Below are 16,407 nucleotides of genomic sequence, written 5' to 3' on the forward strand. Positions count from 1 at the left end.
AAATATTTCGGACCACAACCAAACATTATTTTTCCTGTATTTAACTCTCTGTATTTAACGTTTACTTAAAGACTAAGAGACGGGAATTATTTCTGTAGAAGAAATATTCACAGAGTTATGAATTGTGTTGAACATTTTGTGTTGCGCTTCTCCAGTTAATTCGCCGTTTGCAGCGCATACGTTTTGTAAAGATGCTCTAATTTTAAATTAAAGCGCTCTCTGAAATATTTCGTACCACAACGAAACATTATTTTTCCTGTATTTTCCGTTTGTTAACGTCTACTTTGAGAGTAGAATTATTTCTGTAGGAGAAATATTCACAGAGTTATGAATTGTTTTGAATTTTTTGTGCTGGACTTGTGTAATTCATTCGCCATTCTCAGCGCATAAGTTTTGTAAACACGCTCTAATTTTAAGCGCTCACTGAAATATTTCGCGCCACAACCAAACATTATTTTTTCTGTATTCTCCGTTTGTTAACGTTTACTTTATGAGAGACTTGAATTATTTCTGTAAGAGAAATAGACGAGCTAGTAGGTTTAAACATTTTACTAGCAAATTTTATTGAAAATTTGTTACCGCCGAGACAAAAACAACAATCTGAAAACAGTGATGAACAAACCTCACAACCAGTAGCAAGAATAAAAAGGGCAACCATACTAGTACCCAAAAACGAAAACAGAGCATAAATGTTATCCTAGCTTAGATGCCGTGGAGATTTAGAAACTTAAAAGAAACCAAGCGGCGAAGAATACTGTAAAAAATTACCGAGTCTGCCGTTCGGCGCTACCGGAGAAGAAGATCAAATTGACAAACCTGAGCCATGAAAGAGAACGTAGTAGCGCTCTTGGAGCAATTTTTTTCTAGAGATAAAAGACATCAGAAAAGAAACAGATCCTTTTGCATTGAAAATGCCATAATTTTTTGGAAATTAAGCTCATTGTCATTTAGCTTGGCCGCTTTCATACTTAAAAAAAGTCTTTCAAATAAATTTCTCTTCATCGAATTGATAATCACTCTTTTTCGCTTATCTTCAAGAAAAACGTTGTATCCGCTGTACCATGGTACATGTTCACCACAAAAAAATATATATATTATAAGTGGTCCTTGAATAGTATCTGAAGCTTTGTAAACTCCAATGAAAAGAAATAAACAACGCCATCCAACGTCGCATGTTCATTCACGGAAGTAAAATTTCGATCTGTGCGCGCCGAACCCATTTAAGTGCCGTGCTTCATGCTTACATGACAGTTTTTTGAGCCAATCAAAAACCATCATTTTGAGACGACCTTATCGCAAAATAACGTCGGCTTAGCACAATGGGAAAATTCCCCAAAATCGCGATAATTTTGATCATTTTGTGCTGGACTTATGTAATTCGTTTGCAATTCACAGCGCAGAAGTTTTGTAAACACGCTCAAGGCCACAACCAAACATTATTTTGCCTGTTTTTTTTCTTACATTTTAGCTAGAGACTAATATTATTTCTTTAGGAGAAATATTCCTAGAGTCATTAGGCTGATTTATCAACAGAACGGGAACGTCACTTGAGGACGCGAGAGCGCGCGGAATAGTCTGTATGCGAGTCTATTTCGACTATATATGGGCATTCTTGATGCGCGCGCCGTTATCAACTGACGTTCCCGTTCTGTTGCTAAATCAGCCTACTAACTGTTTTGAACATTTTGTGCTCGACTTGTGTAATTCATTCCCAGCGCATATTTGTAAATAGTACGCCCTAATTTTAAAGTAAACGTTCAAATATCTCGAACCATAACCAAACGTTATTTTTCCTTTATTTCTTTTCTTGTAACGTTTATTATGAGACTATAAATATTTCTGTACGAGGAATATTTACAGAGTAATAAATTTTGAAACAATTTTTTTTATCCGAGCGGCCAAGTTGCACGCGCGTAAACATTACTTGGTCGCCAAATTTTCTTCATTGTACGCAATTTAAACGTTTCACAAATGTGTTAATAGTTTCCACAGGAGAAATATTTGAGAGAGCGTAATTTTTTCATCCACAAGTGTTTTATGGTCTCGAACGTGATCGGAATTCAGCAATGTGATCTCGCACGATCAACAAGAACAGCTTATGGCTCAAACATTTTCCGCTGACGCGTAAAAAGTTTCCTTTTATATTTACTTAAGATATATACATAACTCAAGACAGGATGAAGAATTTGTAACGTTTATACGATAAACAGAGTAGCATGTATATAAATGCTATTTAAAAGGAATTGTGGAGCTCCGCTTTTAGGCTTGGCTAAATATATATATTATTGGGGTAATAGGAAACTTTTTTATGGTGAGGAAGAAACAATACAAAGTTGGATTTTTTTACGTTGAGAGTTAGCTTATTGGAAGTCAACCAGTTGCAAAGGTTTCGTAATTCGCCATTGACAACTGTTTCTAAAGTCTTCAAATTTTGTATCAACAGAGAGGAGATTAGTATCATCGGCAAAAAGGAAAAACCTGATGTTACTTGAGCACTTATGCATGTCATTGATATATAATAGGAAAAGCAGTTGTATTGTATAGTTATAATGAACAACAATGTATTAGTGATGGAAGCAATGTACCTAGAACAGACCCTTTGTGGGGTTCGCAGGTAATCGTGGTTTTACTTGATGCGTGTTGACTTATTTGTGTAGTTTGCAAGCGACAATTTAAATGCACCTTTATCAGGTACCTTTAACAAGTCTAAAAGATAGTGTAATCACCTGGTAATATCAAAGTGATAATGAAGGTGTCTGGTCACAACATTTGATTCAATTAAATTGATAGCAAGTCTCCAACATTTAACAATTATCCTGCGAAATCGCCCGGAATATCGCCTGATGCTTAGCCGACGAGGCCGTAGGCCGAGTCAGGCTAAAATCAGGCGATATTCCGCAAGATTGAGCAAGATAATTATTTTATTATTCAAGACATTGATAACAAAGCACAGGTTCATAGCAGAAAAGCTGGAAGCTATCTTTATTTGTCAAAAAAGAAACTTGTAACATTTTTCCTGTGCGCGGACCGGCATGAATGAAAGCGGCAGCTTTGTTCAAGTTTGAAATCGAGAGCGTTTTGCATCAACTGAAATTAAAAATTGAGTACTCGTCCAGTGTGCTAATCACTATGGCAAAATTTTCCACAAATTTCTAGACTCAAAAGCTGAAAACAAACAGTATTTTGAGGCTGCGAAGGATTTGTTGTGTCAGCCAGGCCGAGCTGAACAGACTGGAAAAGCTTTTCAACTATTTCTCGGGGGAGAGTTTCTTTCAGTTTACTACGCAAGCAATTTTACGATCTTTCCTCAGTGTTTTCACAAACGCATCTAGTGCCTTGTTGCTTGCGAGAACTCTGGATCTGTTAAGATACTAAATGTTTTTTTTTTTTTCAGGCGGCTGTAATGCTTCTGAGAGTAATTGCTTTGTACTCCGTCTTTTTGTCTCCCAGAAAACTATAATTTCTCGAGGCACTTTAGCCTGCGAGCTCGGATTTTCTCAGGTGGTTTTCTCTATCTCTTGAAGACAAGTCGAGATCTGTGTTTAACGGTTGTGAGAACCAATCTAAGAAAAGATATGTACGGTTTGCAGTTTCTGAGCCTTCCCTAGAATATGGGACAATCCAAAAGTCTAGCGAAAAATATATGAAACGTTTTTGCTGAACTGTAATTTGCCAGTTCATAAACAGAAAGGTAAGCACGGATGGTTTGCACTAACCATTACAATTCTGAACAGCAAACTTGGTTGCCTTCTTTGTGTTCAGTATAAAACAGCGTTATTAATATGTTGGGGTTCTTGCGAGGTCGTTACTTTTTGAAAGCGCTCTGCCACTGATTTTTCTCCCCGACACACGAAAACTACGTATATCGCAGGATATCTGCTATGTGTGGGCGACTGGGCGACGTATATAGAGTTCGCCATGACCATATTTGGGCACTGTCACGATGTGTTGAACAATAAGATATGATATATGTAATAAGGAATGTCTTAAGAAGGGTTCACCTTCTTGAGCTTATATTTACTATTTTACGTATTGCCTCGGCGAAGACAACGGAACACTCGAATATCCGCTAAACCACGACAGTAAATTTCAAAGGGTCCAAGTTTGATTTTTCGTTATTAAATAATTCTTTTCTAAGTAGGGTAGAGTGAACTCGGTATTTTTGAAGATGAAGAGAGTCAGACTTTTTAAAACATTTAATATTCATTCTCTTATAGTAAAGAGAATAATTTGTATATGGCCTGAGTCCTAACTCTATTTAATTTGCTTATACAGAAAAAAAAAAAAAAAAAAAAAAAAACGAAAAAACATAATTAGAATTAACTTTCCTAATGAATAAGATTCCTGACTACTAATTCACTAAATTTCCTAAATCAATGAAAATATATCAACAATTCAGTGTCCCTATTGCTGCAGGCGTAACGAGGACTCTATAAGTTTCTAACGAATAGATTTCCAGTTTCCAGTGAGTCCTCTGGAATATCCACGAGTCTACTCGTCCCGTAGCTTACTTTCTATTTTCACCACTTCCGGTAAATTCATCGATCAGGGAGATACACGACTGGAATCTATTCATGTAGATTGGAAAACCCTCTTTTTTGTGTGTGTGTGTGTGTGTGTGTGTGTGTGTGTGTGTTTTTTTTTTTTAGCATTAACAAATTTGTTCTGGAGGTTGTTTTGTGAAACAAGTTATCAATGTGAAACCGGAAGTACTTCTCGGCGGAAAATAACTTGGTTCACCCGGTTGAGACGATTCTTTCAGAGCCAGAATTCCGGGATGTGCAGCTGAAAAAGTGATATTTGAAGGATCTTGAAACCGTTTGACGACTGATGGAATTGACTTAGGCTGGCGTTGTGATTTTTGTCCTAAAATTTGTGAAGTAAAACTTCGACTGATGGAATTGTCTTAGGCTGGCGTTTTGATTTTTGTCCTAAAATTGTGAAGTAAAACTTCGGTGTATGAACTTTCCAGAATGATCACTCAGTATGCAAATGCACTTCAACGTTATTTTATTTCCATCATTAAAGCGAATACAACATCTCCATGAAAACACAGAGGGTGTTTCCTAAAGCCAGCGGTTTATTTGTTATCCCTTTCCCTTATGTTGATACATTTTTAGCAACCAAAGGTGAAATATAACAACCTTAGGTCTTTCTCGTTTCTCCCTTATGTTTAAACCCCTTAATAATTATTAATTTCTTCATTGAATCCGATGCTTGTTTCCAGTGTTTATGGTCTGCCATCTAGAAGAAAATAACACAATTTATTAAACTTGAATGTGTTTACGTATCACAGTCAGCTTTTTTTTTTTTTATTGAAATGGACTCCCCCTATCCCTATATTTGGGATTTGCAGGTTAAATTAAAGTTAGATCTTCTTCCGGCGGATCCGGCACCATATATCATTTTTGTTTGATTTCACTCCTTTTTTAGGGGGAAAAACAAGTAGCTTTTTTTTCATGATCATCATTGCTAAATCATGCAACTGGCAACTGAAAGTCAGGCCACGATGAACACTACTCTTCATTCTGGGAATAGGGTATACAATTATTTCTTTACAGGCTTCCCTGTACTGTACAACCGTAATGGCCTCTGACAAAAAATTGCAATGATCTTATCCCCATCTGTAGGTTTTTCTTCTTCGCTGTAAATCTATTTTATAAGTATATTTTAAACTGATCTGAAAGAAGCACACGATTAATTTTCAGAGTAGCAAGTCTTTGCTACCTTAACATCCATAGAGTTCAACTCTCATTGATATGTGTTCATGCCAGTGTTTTGGTCGGAAGCGAATGCAACGTCCAAAGATTGGTGGGCTGAGATCATGACCAATGATAGTGTCCCGGTCTGTATTTCCATCAAATTCCTGAGTAAATAAGACGATAAATTGTTGGCTAAAATAGAGGGGTTTTCTATTTAAATTTCGTCAAAGGAAAATCCTGCAAACCTCAACAATCGTAATCAGCATAACGAGCCAATCAGAATTAAAAGGAAAGCCATGCATTCGGCATGAAGCCCGGGAAAATGCACGCCAGAAAGTCATTTCTGTATTTGTATGTCATTCTCATTGGTTGATAAAGTGGCAGGAGTTTTACCAGCATCACATAGCATTTTAAAGCAAAACGAAAACAAACGCGAATTCTTTTCAAGACTCACTTGAAAACCACTCTAAGTGAGTAGTTATAAGCCAATTTCGGACGTATTTCTGCACTATAGCTTAAAAAATTTGGTTACTTTCACTGAATCTTTCAGATAGATTGCACACAACATGGATGTATGCAGCATAACATGGATGTATGTACACATGACATTGATGCAATGATATTTTGATAATTTGTCCGTAAAAACGCGCCAAAAGATAGTTTGTTAGCATACAAATTCAATTGTTCCTCTGTAAAGAATGGAATCTCCTTTTGACGCTGCACATGCATTCTGTGTATCTCATATAGTCCTAGAAACTCGAATTTCTCGATGACAGTCCCTGCTAGAAAAAAATATTCTTACGCGGTTATATGACTACGCGATGAAAGAAGGTCCTTGCAAGGATTGTTGGAATCCAAGAAGGAGATTTTTGGAGGTGGGGGGAACGATGCATTTCTTCTAAGATTATTAAGCTTTAATTTGGAGAAAAATGCAATATATTGTTATGTACATGTATTTTACAGCTTTTTCGCATTATTGCTGATTAATGATCTCTGAAAATGCATGGCCACTCCCAATGTTCTTTTTGGGTTTCAGTAGCCCTTGCTAAGATCTACGTTCTCTGCGTAGTCATAAACCGTGCAAAAATACTTATGTATCAGGAGGCACCGTCTTTAAATTATGTCTTAGTTAAATAATTCAGAAGAACTAACAGGTTCCTGCGAACGGTTATTAAACGCCATAAGTACTAGGTCTTTGTCAGACGATGTTTGAGCAAAATAAAGAGTATGAAATCACCTGGACAGTGTTTTGCTCTCCTTTGTAGTCGTGGAAGTTCACACAATCTTCACTGTACTGCAGCGTGTATTTGGTTACCCACTGGCTGTGAATTCCATGGGGCCAGGGACCTTGGTTTCTTCCTTGCGTGGCTACACGTGTTACAGCTCCCTCGAGCTCCACAACCATCGGACCCAGATCAATCTGCAGCCACTGATTAACATCGTTTGTTCTGGCTGACCAAGATCCTGACTTGACTGTAGTTTCATGAAAGTTCATTCTCCCCTGGCTGGCGGCATGATTACTATCCCATACCGAAGAAGCACTGATTTGGTTGTTTGGGATTGCGCCAGATTCCATGCCAAGAGGTCTCAGACATTCTAGAAATAAAAATAAACATAGTTCTGGTTACAATTTATAGTAAACACTGTTTGCATACCATTCATTAGATCTGAGAGGCCCATATTGGTAATGAGTTCTGATTAGTTTCCATTGGTTATAGGACAAAATTGTAGCCTAGTTTGGACTCTGATGATGTAACCCTTCGTTTTCAGACTCTTGTGTAACCAAATCCCGGGTATGTTATGAATTCACAAACTGAAAAGCTCCCAGTTGGTTTGATAGCTGCATTATAAGTTCGAATGCCGTTGAAGGCTGAAACTTTTTCATGTTTACTATCGTGAAGTTGCTTTTCTGTGATATTCTCTTATTGTTAATTCTTTCATCCGCAGTTCAAATATCCGCCCACCCTCGGTCTAGATAGGGTTAATGGGCCGCACTAGTCTTCAACAAAGCACGAGTCAAAGAGCAAGATGATTTTTCAATTTTAATACGAGACTCAGCAACCTAGCTCTCTGTAACATGGTTACCCCTTTTTCACGGGACTGGGTAATTTGCGAGTTGTGCAGTTGCGAGTTGCAGTTGCGAGTTGGAGTTGCGAGTTGCGAGTTGCGAGTTGCGAGTTGCGAGTTGCGAGTTGCGAGTTGCGAGTTGCGAGTTGCGAGTTGCGAGTTGCGAGTTGCGAGTTGCGAGTTGCGAGTTGCGAGTTGCGAGTTGCGAGTTACCAAAACCAGAAAATGAAAATTTCTAGTAAAGATAACGTTATATAAAAGTTAGGAAAAGAAAAGGAAAAGGGTACTTAAATCTGTTATTGAGTTCAGTTTTAATATAAACCAAAGTCACAACAAGAGAATAACCTTTTTGAGCAAAGGAAGTGTAAGGGATCGATGCCACTGGTTTTTAAATCTCAGATAACTTATAACATTGGACGAATCCTCCAAGGTGAACAAAAATTAACTGCACGACTATGTGGTCTTTACCATCGCAACTTTCCAGATCGCTACATTCCGTCAGAGTTTCAAAGATTTTCCCACGCATTTATTAAACCGCAAAGAGCGGATTCACGTGCATGTGCAAGGAAGATCTTCACTGGTTACCCGTAGAGTTTTGGATCGAATTCAAAACATTACTACTTGTGTTCAAAGCGTTAAATGGTATCACTCCACGTTATATCTGTGATCTCATCAGGGAAAAGGCATCAATCAGAAGCTCTTTGAGATCTAATGACCTCACTTTGTTAGAGGTGCCTCGAACCAAATGTAAGACTTTTGGTAATCGAGCATTCGCTTTTGCTGGTCCATCCAAGTGGAATAAGCTTCCTCTGGCAATTAGGACTGCCAAGAACTTAAATACTTTCAAGAAACACTTAAAGACATTTTTTTTTTAAAAAAGCATATGACATCTGATTATTCCCTACTTTGTTTATTTTATTTCTTACTTTTTTGTTTGATTGATTATTCTTAAATTTTATATTTTATTGATTTTGACTAACTCTGTCGTTTTTATATTGTAAGCGCTTTTGAAAATCATATAAAAAGCGCTATATAAATTTATTATGATGATGATGATGATGATGATGATGATTATTATTATTATTAAACAGGGTATCGCTACATGAACTAAAGGCTTCAACAGGATAAGCTTAGATGTCTGTTTATTGGTCTTTTGAAGAACAATGCATTGATACCTAAAATACTGTTTTCAACAATGGAATGATCGTTGCCGATCATATGGAACGGCCAGCCAGCTCGGAGACCCAGTAATGTAACCTGTCGATGTCAGTTATTATTTGAAAAACAGAACTAACGTGAAATTTGTTGGCTACGATTCATTTTCTGAACTTTCGATTATTAGTATTGATTATTAGTATCGTTTTTATAAATTGGCACTCTTAGAAAAGTTTCCCTCGAGTTTTTTTCCTTTACACCTTTCACGTGTTTTCTTTGCTTGCACATGCACGTGCACATGAATCCGCTCTTTGCGGTTTAATAAACGCGTGGGAAAATCTTAGAAACTCTGACGAAATGTAGCGATCTGGAAAGTTGCGATGGTAAAGACCACGTAGTCGTGCAGTTAATTTTTGTTCACCATGAAGGATTTGTCCAATGTGATAAGTTATCTGAGATTTATAAACCAGTGGCATCGATCCCTTACACTTCCTTTGCTCAAAAGGGTTATTCTCTTGTTGTGACTTTGTGACTAACTGAACTCAACAAAAGATTTGAGTATACCCTTTTCTCTGAAAAGTCCGTTTTTACGTCCTTGCGATCCCTAACTTTTATATAACGTTATCTTTACTTGAAAATTTCATTTTCTTGTTTTGGCAACTCGAAACTCGCAACTCGCAACTGCAACTGCAACTCGCAACTCGCAACTCGCAACTCGCAACTCGCAACTCGCAACTCGCAACTCGCAACTCGCAACTCGCAACTCGCAACTCCACAACTCGCATTCTTCGCACACCCCTTTTTTCACATTTTAATTTCGACCGTATTACCCACTACGCAGTGCGTGATATGATAAAGGCTGTGTTACACCAGCGGCTGATTTTTCCTCATGTTGTCTCGCAACGATGTTATCACACAAGTTGTACCAAACATTGCGTAGTGTAGCATGCTCTGAAATAACTTGCCTCGCAATGTTTTTGTTGCATTCACCGTTGCACGAGGTAGAACCGACTTCTTCTTTTCTCTAACAGCTGCAGCAACAAAATAATTGCGAGGCATGATCATCTTAGGGCGATTTAAATTACGCAACGATTATATTCGTGTAATTTGTGCCAGGGTTCCAAGAAAAAAATGCTTATTGTGACAGTGCCTTAAATGAGAAGTATCACGCGAAGTTTATGACATTTCAAAAAGAGAAAAGTTTGGTTGTCAACGGATCGAAACAAAAAAATAACTGTCCAGTTTTGTGATAAATTATCACCCCACTACAATAGAAACGTCGATTAGTGCAAGAGACAGAGAAGCTCGGAATGGATTGAAACTTGAAAAATTTTAGGCACAAGTTCTTTATATTCTCGTATTTTTGTTTTCACAATGCATTGAAACAAATCACAACCGTTTCTTTCAAGAATTGAGTTGATTTATTTCCTCTCTTTGTTCTAGAACTTTTTTTTCCCGTTTACAGTCGAACCAGGTCAAGCGTACCCCCCTAGATTCTATTAATGAATCTATTATTTGAAAATTGAACCCGTTAGTCGTTTCAAGTATTCAAATCAAAATTAGATTTCTGATTGGATTATACGAACCAGGGTACAAATAATGCATGAAACCAGAAAACCAGAAAGCCCGCGGGAAAAACACCTCTCAATATATTCAGAGCGGCAATTCTTGATTTATATAACAGTGGATTTTTAAAAAAGCAGATTTCTCGTGATTTACAGCAGTCAACGCGTACTGCCAGAAAGAAAATTCGCCATTTTAAACCGGGCACGGTGGGTCCTGTCGCGTAAATTTAAACTCACTAATGATCACTAAATGAACATTTTACGTTTGTACACTTGCGTTTTTTCCGTTAGTTATTCAAAAACAAAAATGAAAAAGGACTGGAAGCGTTTTATTATAATAAACGGTTCTCTTTTTGAGGTATATGCAAATTAATTTAGCGAAAAGTATGCGAACTCACAGTGAAAGATGTTCATTTCAGTTGACCTTCGACAAAAGCAGCACATGTGTTGCGCTATTCGTCGACGTATAATGGACAGTCTGGTGAAATAATAATATATACCAAACTTTTTCATGCTACAAGGTAAGTAATGCTATACATGAAAGATAAATTGGAATTTTTCAGCCCGACTCATTTGCAAGCGCTTGACTTTGTGCTCTTGCCATGACCAAATTTGCATAACGAATTATATGAATGTGTCAACAACATGCAGGAACAGTTTGAACGAACGAGCTGTTTCAAATGTACTGTAGTTTGAATTTTACAGGCTATTGCTTTTACTGTTAGCGCAGATCTATGTTCTGCGAATTTTAATTTGATCATTGATCGGCGTTAACAATGAATAAATGAATGCATTCTTTGAAACGACTAATGGGTTCAATTTTCAAATAATCGATCCATTAATAGAGTCTAGGGGGGTACGCTTGACCTGGTTCGACTGTAAGTGAAGGTCTTATTTCACCATTATTAATAAAAGGGGAAAACACTGAAAATCCATGATACAGTCGACTCCCAATAACTCGAACCTTCATGGGAAATTGGTTCGAGTTCGAGTTATCGGGTTCGAGTTATCGAGGGTAAAATTATATAGAAAATGACCTGAAGAGAAGGAAAATTGGTTCGAGTTAGCGCGAGATTCGAGTTAGTGAGGGTTCGAGTTATCGGGAGTCGACTGTACTTCCTCTTTGGGTGTTCTGCGCCATAAATGATAAATAAAAATAATAATAATAATAATAATAATAATAATAATAATAATAATAATAATAATAATAATAATAATAATAAAACGTTTAACGAAAGACGTACCTAATTGACAGCCATAGAGCTCCACTCTCATTGATATGTGGCCATGCCATGCCACTGGTACGAAACGAATGTAGCGTCCGACGATTGGTGGATTGAGATTGTGAGTAACCACAGTGTCTCGGTCTGTGTTTCCAACAAACTCCTAAATTAACATCACGAGAAACTGATTATAACATCGTGTTACAAATTTGCAGTCGTTCCAATTCTTTAGCTGTACGTTATATAACCTTTCCTTCTTTACATCAATGGTCAACGGTCAGATGACAAGCTCCCTAATTTTATCATATTGAGTAGTTGTTGAGAAAATGCCATAAACATTTAGATCATGTCTTTGCAATCCACTTTAGCAATGAAATTGGTACATAAGAACCTAGTAAGTCTTACAGTTTATTTAAAAACTTTCAGTCATAAGTAATTGGATCTCAACGTGTCTTCACCACATACCCTTCATTGTTGTTTTATTGATAGTCGAGTTATATTCTAGTGCGACTGTCGAAGTTTAGTAAAATAAGATACATTTACCTTTGCGTTGGCTTGTCCTTGCTCCTTGTAAAACTGGAATTTTGAACCAAATTCACTGTACATCAGCTTGTATTTGGTTACCCACTGGGTGTGAGTGCCCCAGGGCCATTGCACATTATAGTTTCTTCCCTGCGTGGCTACACGTGTTACTCTGGTACCTGGAGAAGTCAGGTCAATCTGCAGCCACTGATTGGCATCATTGGCTCTAGCTGCCCAAGCTCCTGAATGTTGCGCGGTTTCATGAAAGTTGAGCCTCCCCTGGCCGGGGGCATGAAGGTGATCCCACACGGAAGAAGCAACGACTTTAGCGTTTGGAATTGCACCGGATTCCATACCAAGAGCACTCATACATCCTGTTTGAAACATTAGCACAAAAATAATTGCTTCGTAAGTTATACCATGATTTTTATGGTTTTGTAAAGGCATAACATACAGGGAACGTATTTGTTACAAATTGTCCCTCAGGTGACCGTGCATTAACAGAGTTGGTTGATTTACTGGGAACCTTTTGTGTATGTGAAACACGCCATGCTTGAACTGACAAAATCATCGGTTTCATCCTACCTGAAAATAATCTACTTTTCGCCCAGTGCTCAAATGTCAGGTTCAACTTTAAAATTCTTGGGTTTAATGATTCTTTTCCTATCTACTGGATAAACAAAGGGGCCAACTTCATTACATTAATTTCTGGATTTTGAAGACTTACCTGACTGGCCTTCTGCTCCGATAATGCCCATAAGCAGCAAAGCAACAATTTTCAACAAAACCATTTTACCTACAAAAAAAAAAAATGAAAAAAAAAAAAAATTGGCATCGGTTGAAATGGCATATATATTTTTAAGTTTTAACTTTTGAAAAATTGCGCAGTTGTGGTAGCCCCACATGCTTATTGAAAAGCTGGATAAAAAAAATTGTCTTGCAACCAACAAGTTCATTTGTTGTCTTGCGTGTGCTACTTTTTTGTTTTGTTTTGTTTTTCGCAGAATTTTTTTTTCTTTTAATACGGTAGTTTAAATATGGTGTTAAACAGTTTTTGTGGTTATTACGCAAGTTTTGCCCTTGCTGCTTAATGAAAACTACCATACACTGAATGATGATTAAAAGTTTGGACTCAATATATTAGCCCTGTTAAATTTAAAGAAAAACGAGATTTATTTGACGGTCACATGATTATGAGGATTTTTAAAAAAACAAATATAAATAATAACCAGAAATAAGACTCTCCAAGAGGAGTGTGCTTATCAAAAATTGCACCTAACTAAACAAGAATTCATGTCTAGAATAAAATAAAATTGAAATACAAAATTAAATGAGAAGATAAATAATACAAGTTTACGAATTCTACCAAGTAAAAATTGTAAAAGAAAAAAAGTTGAAAGCAGAAGAAAGAAGGTCATTTAGAGAAGAATTGAATCGAAATTAAATTCCTTTGCAAGTTCTTCAGAGATCTGTTTCTATCGGCTGCGCCCCAGAACAGATAAAATTTCGTTTAAAAAATTCAGTCTACTTCTTGTTCAAAGTTATTCAAGTAGTGCTAAAAAGATAATCATGTCCGGCAAAATCAACCAATATCCAAATGCCGCTAAAATTACTTGCAAAAAGAGTTAACATATCCTTACGCGCTTGCAGGATATTTGGCTTCTCGCCCTCAATCGCTCTCTCCACCTCCTTTCCCCACATACACTTTCGGTCACTTTTGCCTTGATATCCAAACCACGCGTAAAAGGCAAAACGACAACATCGAATGGGGAAGGGGGGATTGTACAGAAAATATTACCTTGTGTCGGTCGTCACTAAGGCCAATATTGAACATTGAAGGTTGGGTTGTCGATAGTGTTTCATGAATCTTGCAACTAATTGTAACGGCGAACTTTTAAAATTGCTCCTTATTGGTTTTGTTTTCTTTTGAGTGGTGTTCTTAAAATGGTATTCTGTTTTGGTCGTTTTATGCCCACGAGTTGTCGTAATTATCTCCTTTTTGGTCTTAGGACTGCTCAATCACAAAAAAAAAAATCAATTAATTTCAATTGTTTTACTCTTAAGCTACAGGCGAATAACCCATCTTCCTAATTCTTCTTTCAGTCATTTCGGACTTATAATCTCAGATAAGACCTCATACCAAATTCCCGCCATATTGTTTTCCTCCAACAGACACTAAGACAAAGTCAGGAATCAATTTTCATGTCGGTGAACATCTGTTGTAAAGACTTTAATCGTCTCAGGATTTTGGACTGAAATGTGATGAAACTATAGCAAGCCAGAGTTATTTTAACTAAAATGGGACCTCATTTCGTATTTGCGAAATTAACCATTTCGTTTTCGAAGGGACAACAAAAATTTCTTACAAGAGCGAAAAATAAATGTATAATTTTTGGAAGGCCAACAACATCTGGTAACTTCAGAGTATGGATTCAGTTCCCTAAATTTTCTTTTACTCAAGGTTACCGTATACCTTTAGAGGTGTCTCGCGTCCAAGCGATGTGGCGCATCCAGCTTAAACTGAAGATACCCTAACCCTTATATAAAATTAGAATTTATAGAGCTGGCTATCAAACTGTACCGAGAAATTTGAAATAAAATGAATTGCCGAAGTTTTAGCACTGTTTTCTAGGATCAATATTTTCACTTGGAGGAAACACTTAAAAAGAGCTAAAACTCAAAGAGAATTAGTTCTTTTGCCTTCAAATTTGGACAGTAGCTACAGTTTAACATATAAACAACAAAAACGTGGCTGCAAAGTTTTCTTTCGAAATATTTTTTCTTCGAGAGCGATTTCTCCACATTTTTTTTTTATCCTGTTTCGAAAATTTTCTGTAACTTGGATTGAATATGGCAAAACGCAGACACGTTATTTGCGCTTTGGGTCGGGAAATTTAGGAGCAAATTAAATTAGCGGAAAAAAAATTCGCTTTGACTTGTAGCTTTCAATAGGCGATTCAGACGCTCGCATTTCGAGGTCTTGAAACATTCGACAATTCATTTTATTTCAACATCCTTGGTATAGTTTGATAGCGAGCTCTATAAGCTTTAATTTGATATAGGGGTTTAGATATCTACAGTTTAAACTGGATGCGCTACATCGCTTGGACGCGAGACACCTCTGAAGGTATACAGTAACCTTACATTAAAATTTCAGTAAAAAAAAACACTAACAAATCAAATTGCGTTAGCTTTTACAAAGATCGGCGGTTCTAAAAACTAGAAAGCAACCTTCGAAATCCGAAAAAGTCATCTAGAAGAGTCTATACCTAAATGTTCTCGTAGGGCGGACGTAATTCTTCACAAAGGTTATACAATTTACATGTATTTGTTGACGCGTTTTGCTTCTGTTAGTTACGGTTTTTTATTGCTGCAATTCCGACACGTAAAGCAAGCCTCCAACAGCAGCAAACAGAAATAAAATCCTGATTGATAGGATAATTTTCCGCGAGAATAAACGGATTTATCGATTGTACTTAACAGCAATTATTTTATTTGGGACTCCTGGAGGAGATCATATTTCAAACGTAACAGTGAATAAAAGGGAGCAAGATAAGTGTCCCGAGAAAAACAACACTCTTAAAAAAATAGAAAACACGAAAAGGGTCAAATTCACTTACCACACCTTCCAAGTGAATTGGCCCAACAAAGCAGTCCGTGCGTATGGGTGAGAATAGTAGAAGAAGAAGGTGGCATATGTGATATATTCCAATTTAAATCGAGGTTTACCCAGTTAGGTAAATAACTGATTATTGATCGGTTCGACTATGTGATCACTCTCAGACAAGGTCCAATTTTGTTAACGCGCGTGGCACGAAATCCCGAGCTCACCATATCTGACAAACCCTGAAACCATTACAAAACAAGCAATCATTTTCGAGATTGACCAAATTTTCGGGAGGAGGAATTGCATTAATTTTGCCGCTAACTGAGAAATAAAAAAAATTATTATTATTATAATAAAGTAGAAGGAGAAGGGAAAAAAACGAGTCACGGTTATGTTTAAACAACTGTTTAGTCTGGTAATATCGTAGAAACTAACTAAACTAAGTTGCAGTATTTTAATAGCTATTAAGTAATACATATTCAAAACGTCACGTCGTAAATAGAGTTCAAAAGAGCTGTTTTTCTTAGTTTCTATAATTAACTTAAGTTCGTCAATTTAGCTCAAAG

General features: G+C 36.9%; 1 protein-coding gene across 2 annotated transcripts; it reads right to left on the minus strand.

The window, feature by feature from the left end:
* Positions 1-4,993: 4,993 nt before the first annotated feature.
* Positions 4,994-15,945, minus strand: LOC146473824 (lactadherin-like). Of its 2 annotated transcripts, none has more exons than XM_085117894.1 (7): positions 15,855-15,945; positions 12,962-13,030; positions 12,256-12,608; positions 11,734-11,875; positions 6,940-7,298; positions 5,728-5,866; positions 4,994-5,244 (listed from the first exon to the last, which is right to left on the minus strand). In XM_085117894.1, the coding sequence occupies exons 1-6, from the start codon at positions 15,928-15,930 to the stop codon at positions 5,729-5,731; spliced, it is 1,137 nt and encodes a 378-aa protein (XP_084974020.1). In that variant the 5' UTR covers positions 15,931-15,945; the 3' UTR covers positions 4,994-5,244; position 5,728. The 2 variants fall into 2 exon arrangements, with proteins under 2 accessions (XP_084974020.1, XP_084974022.1); XM_085117896.1 differs by lacking the exon at positions 15,855-15,945 and adding an exon at positions 13,875-13,950.
* Positions 15,946-16,407: the final 462 nt, after the last annotated feature.

The sequence above is a fragment of the Pavona decussata genome, unplaced genomic scaffold (genome assembly GCF_977016875.1).
Source record: "Pavona decussata unplaced genomic scaffold, jaPavDecu1.1 SCAFFOLD_92, whole genome shotgun sequence".
In the NCBI taxonomy this organism is placed as follows: Eukaryota; Metazoa; Cnidaria; class Anthozoa; order Scleractinia; family Agariciidae; genus Pavona; species Pavona decussata.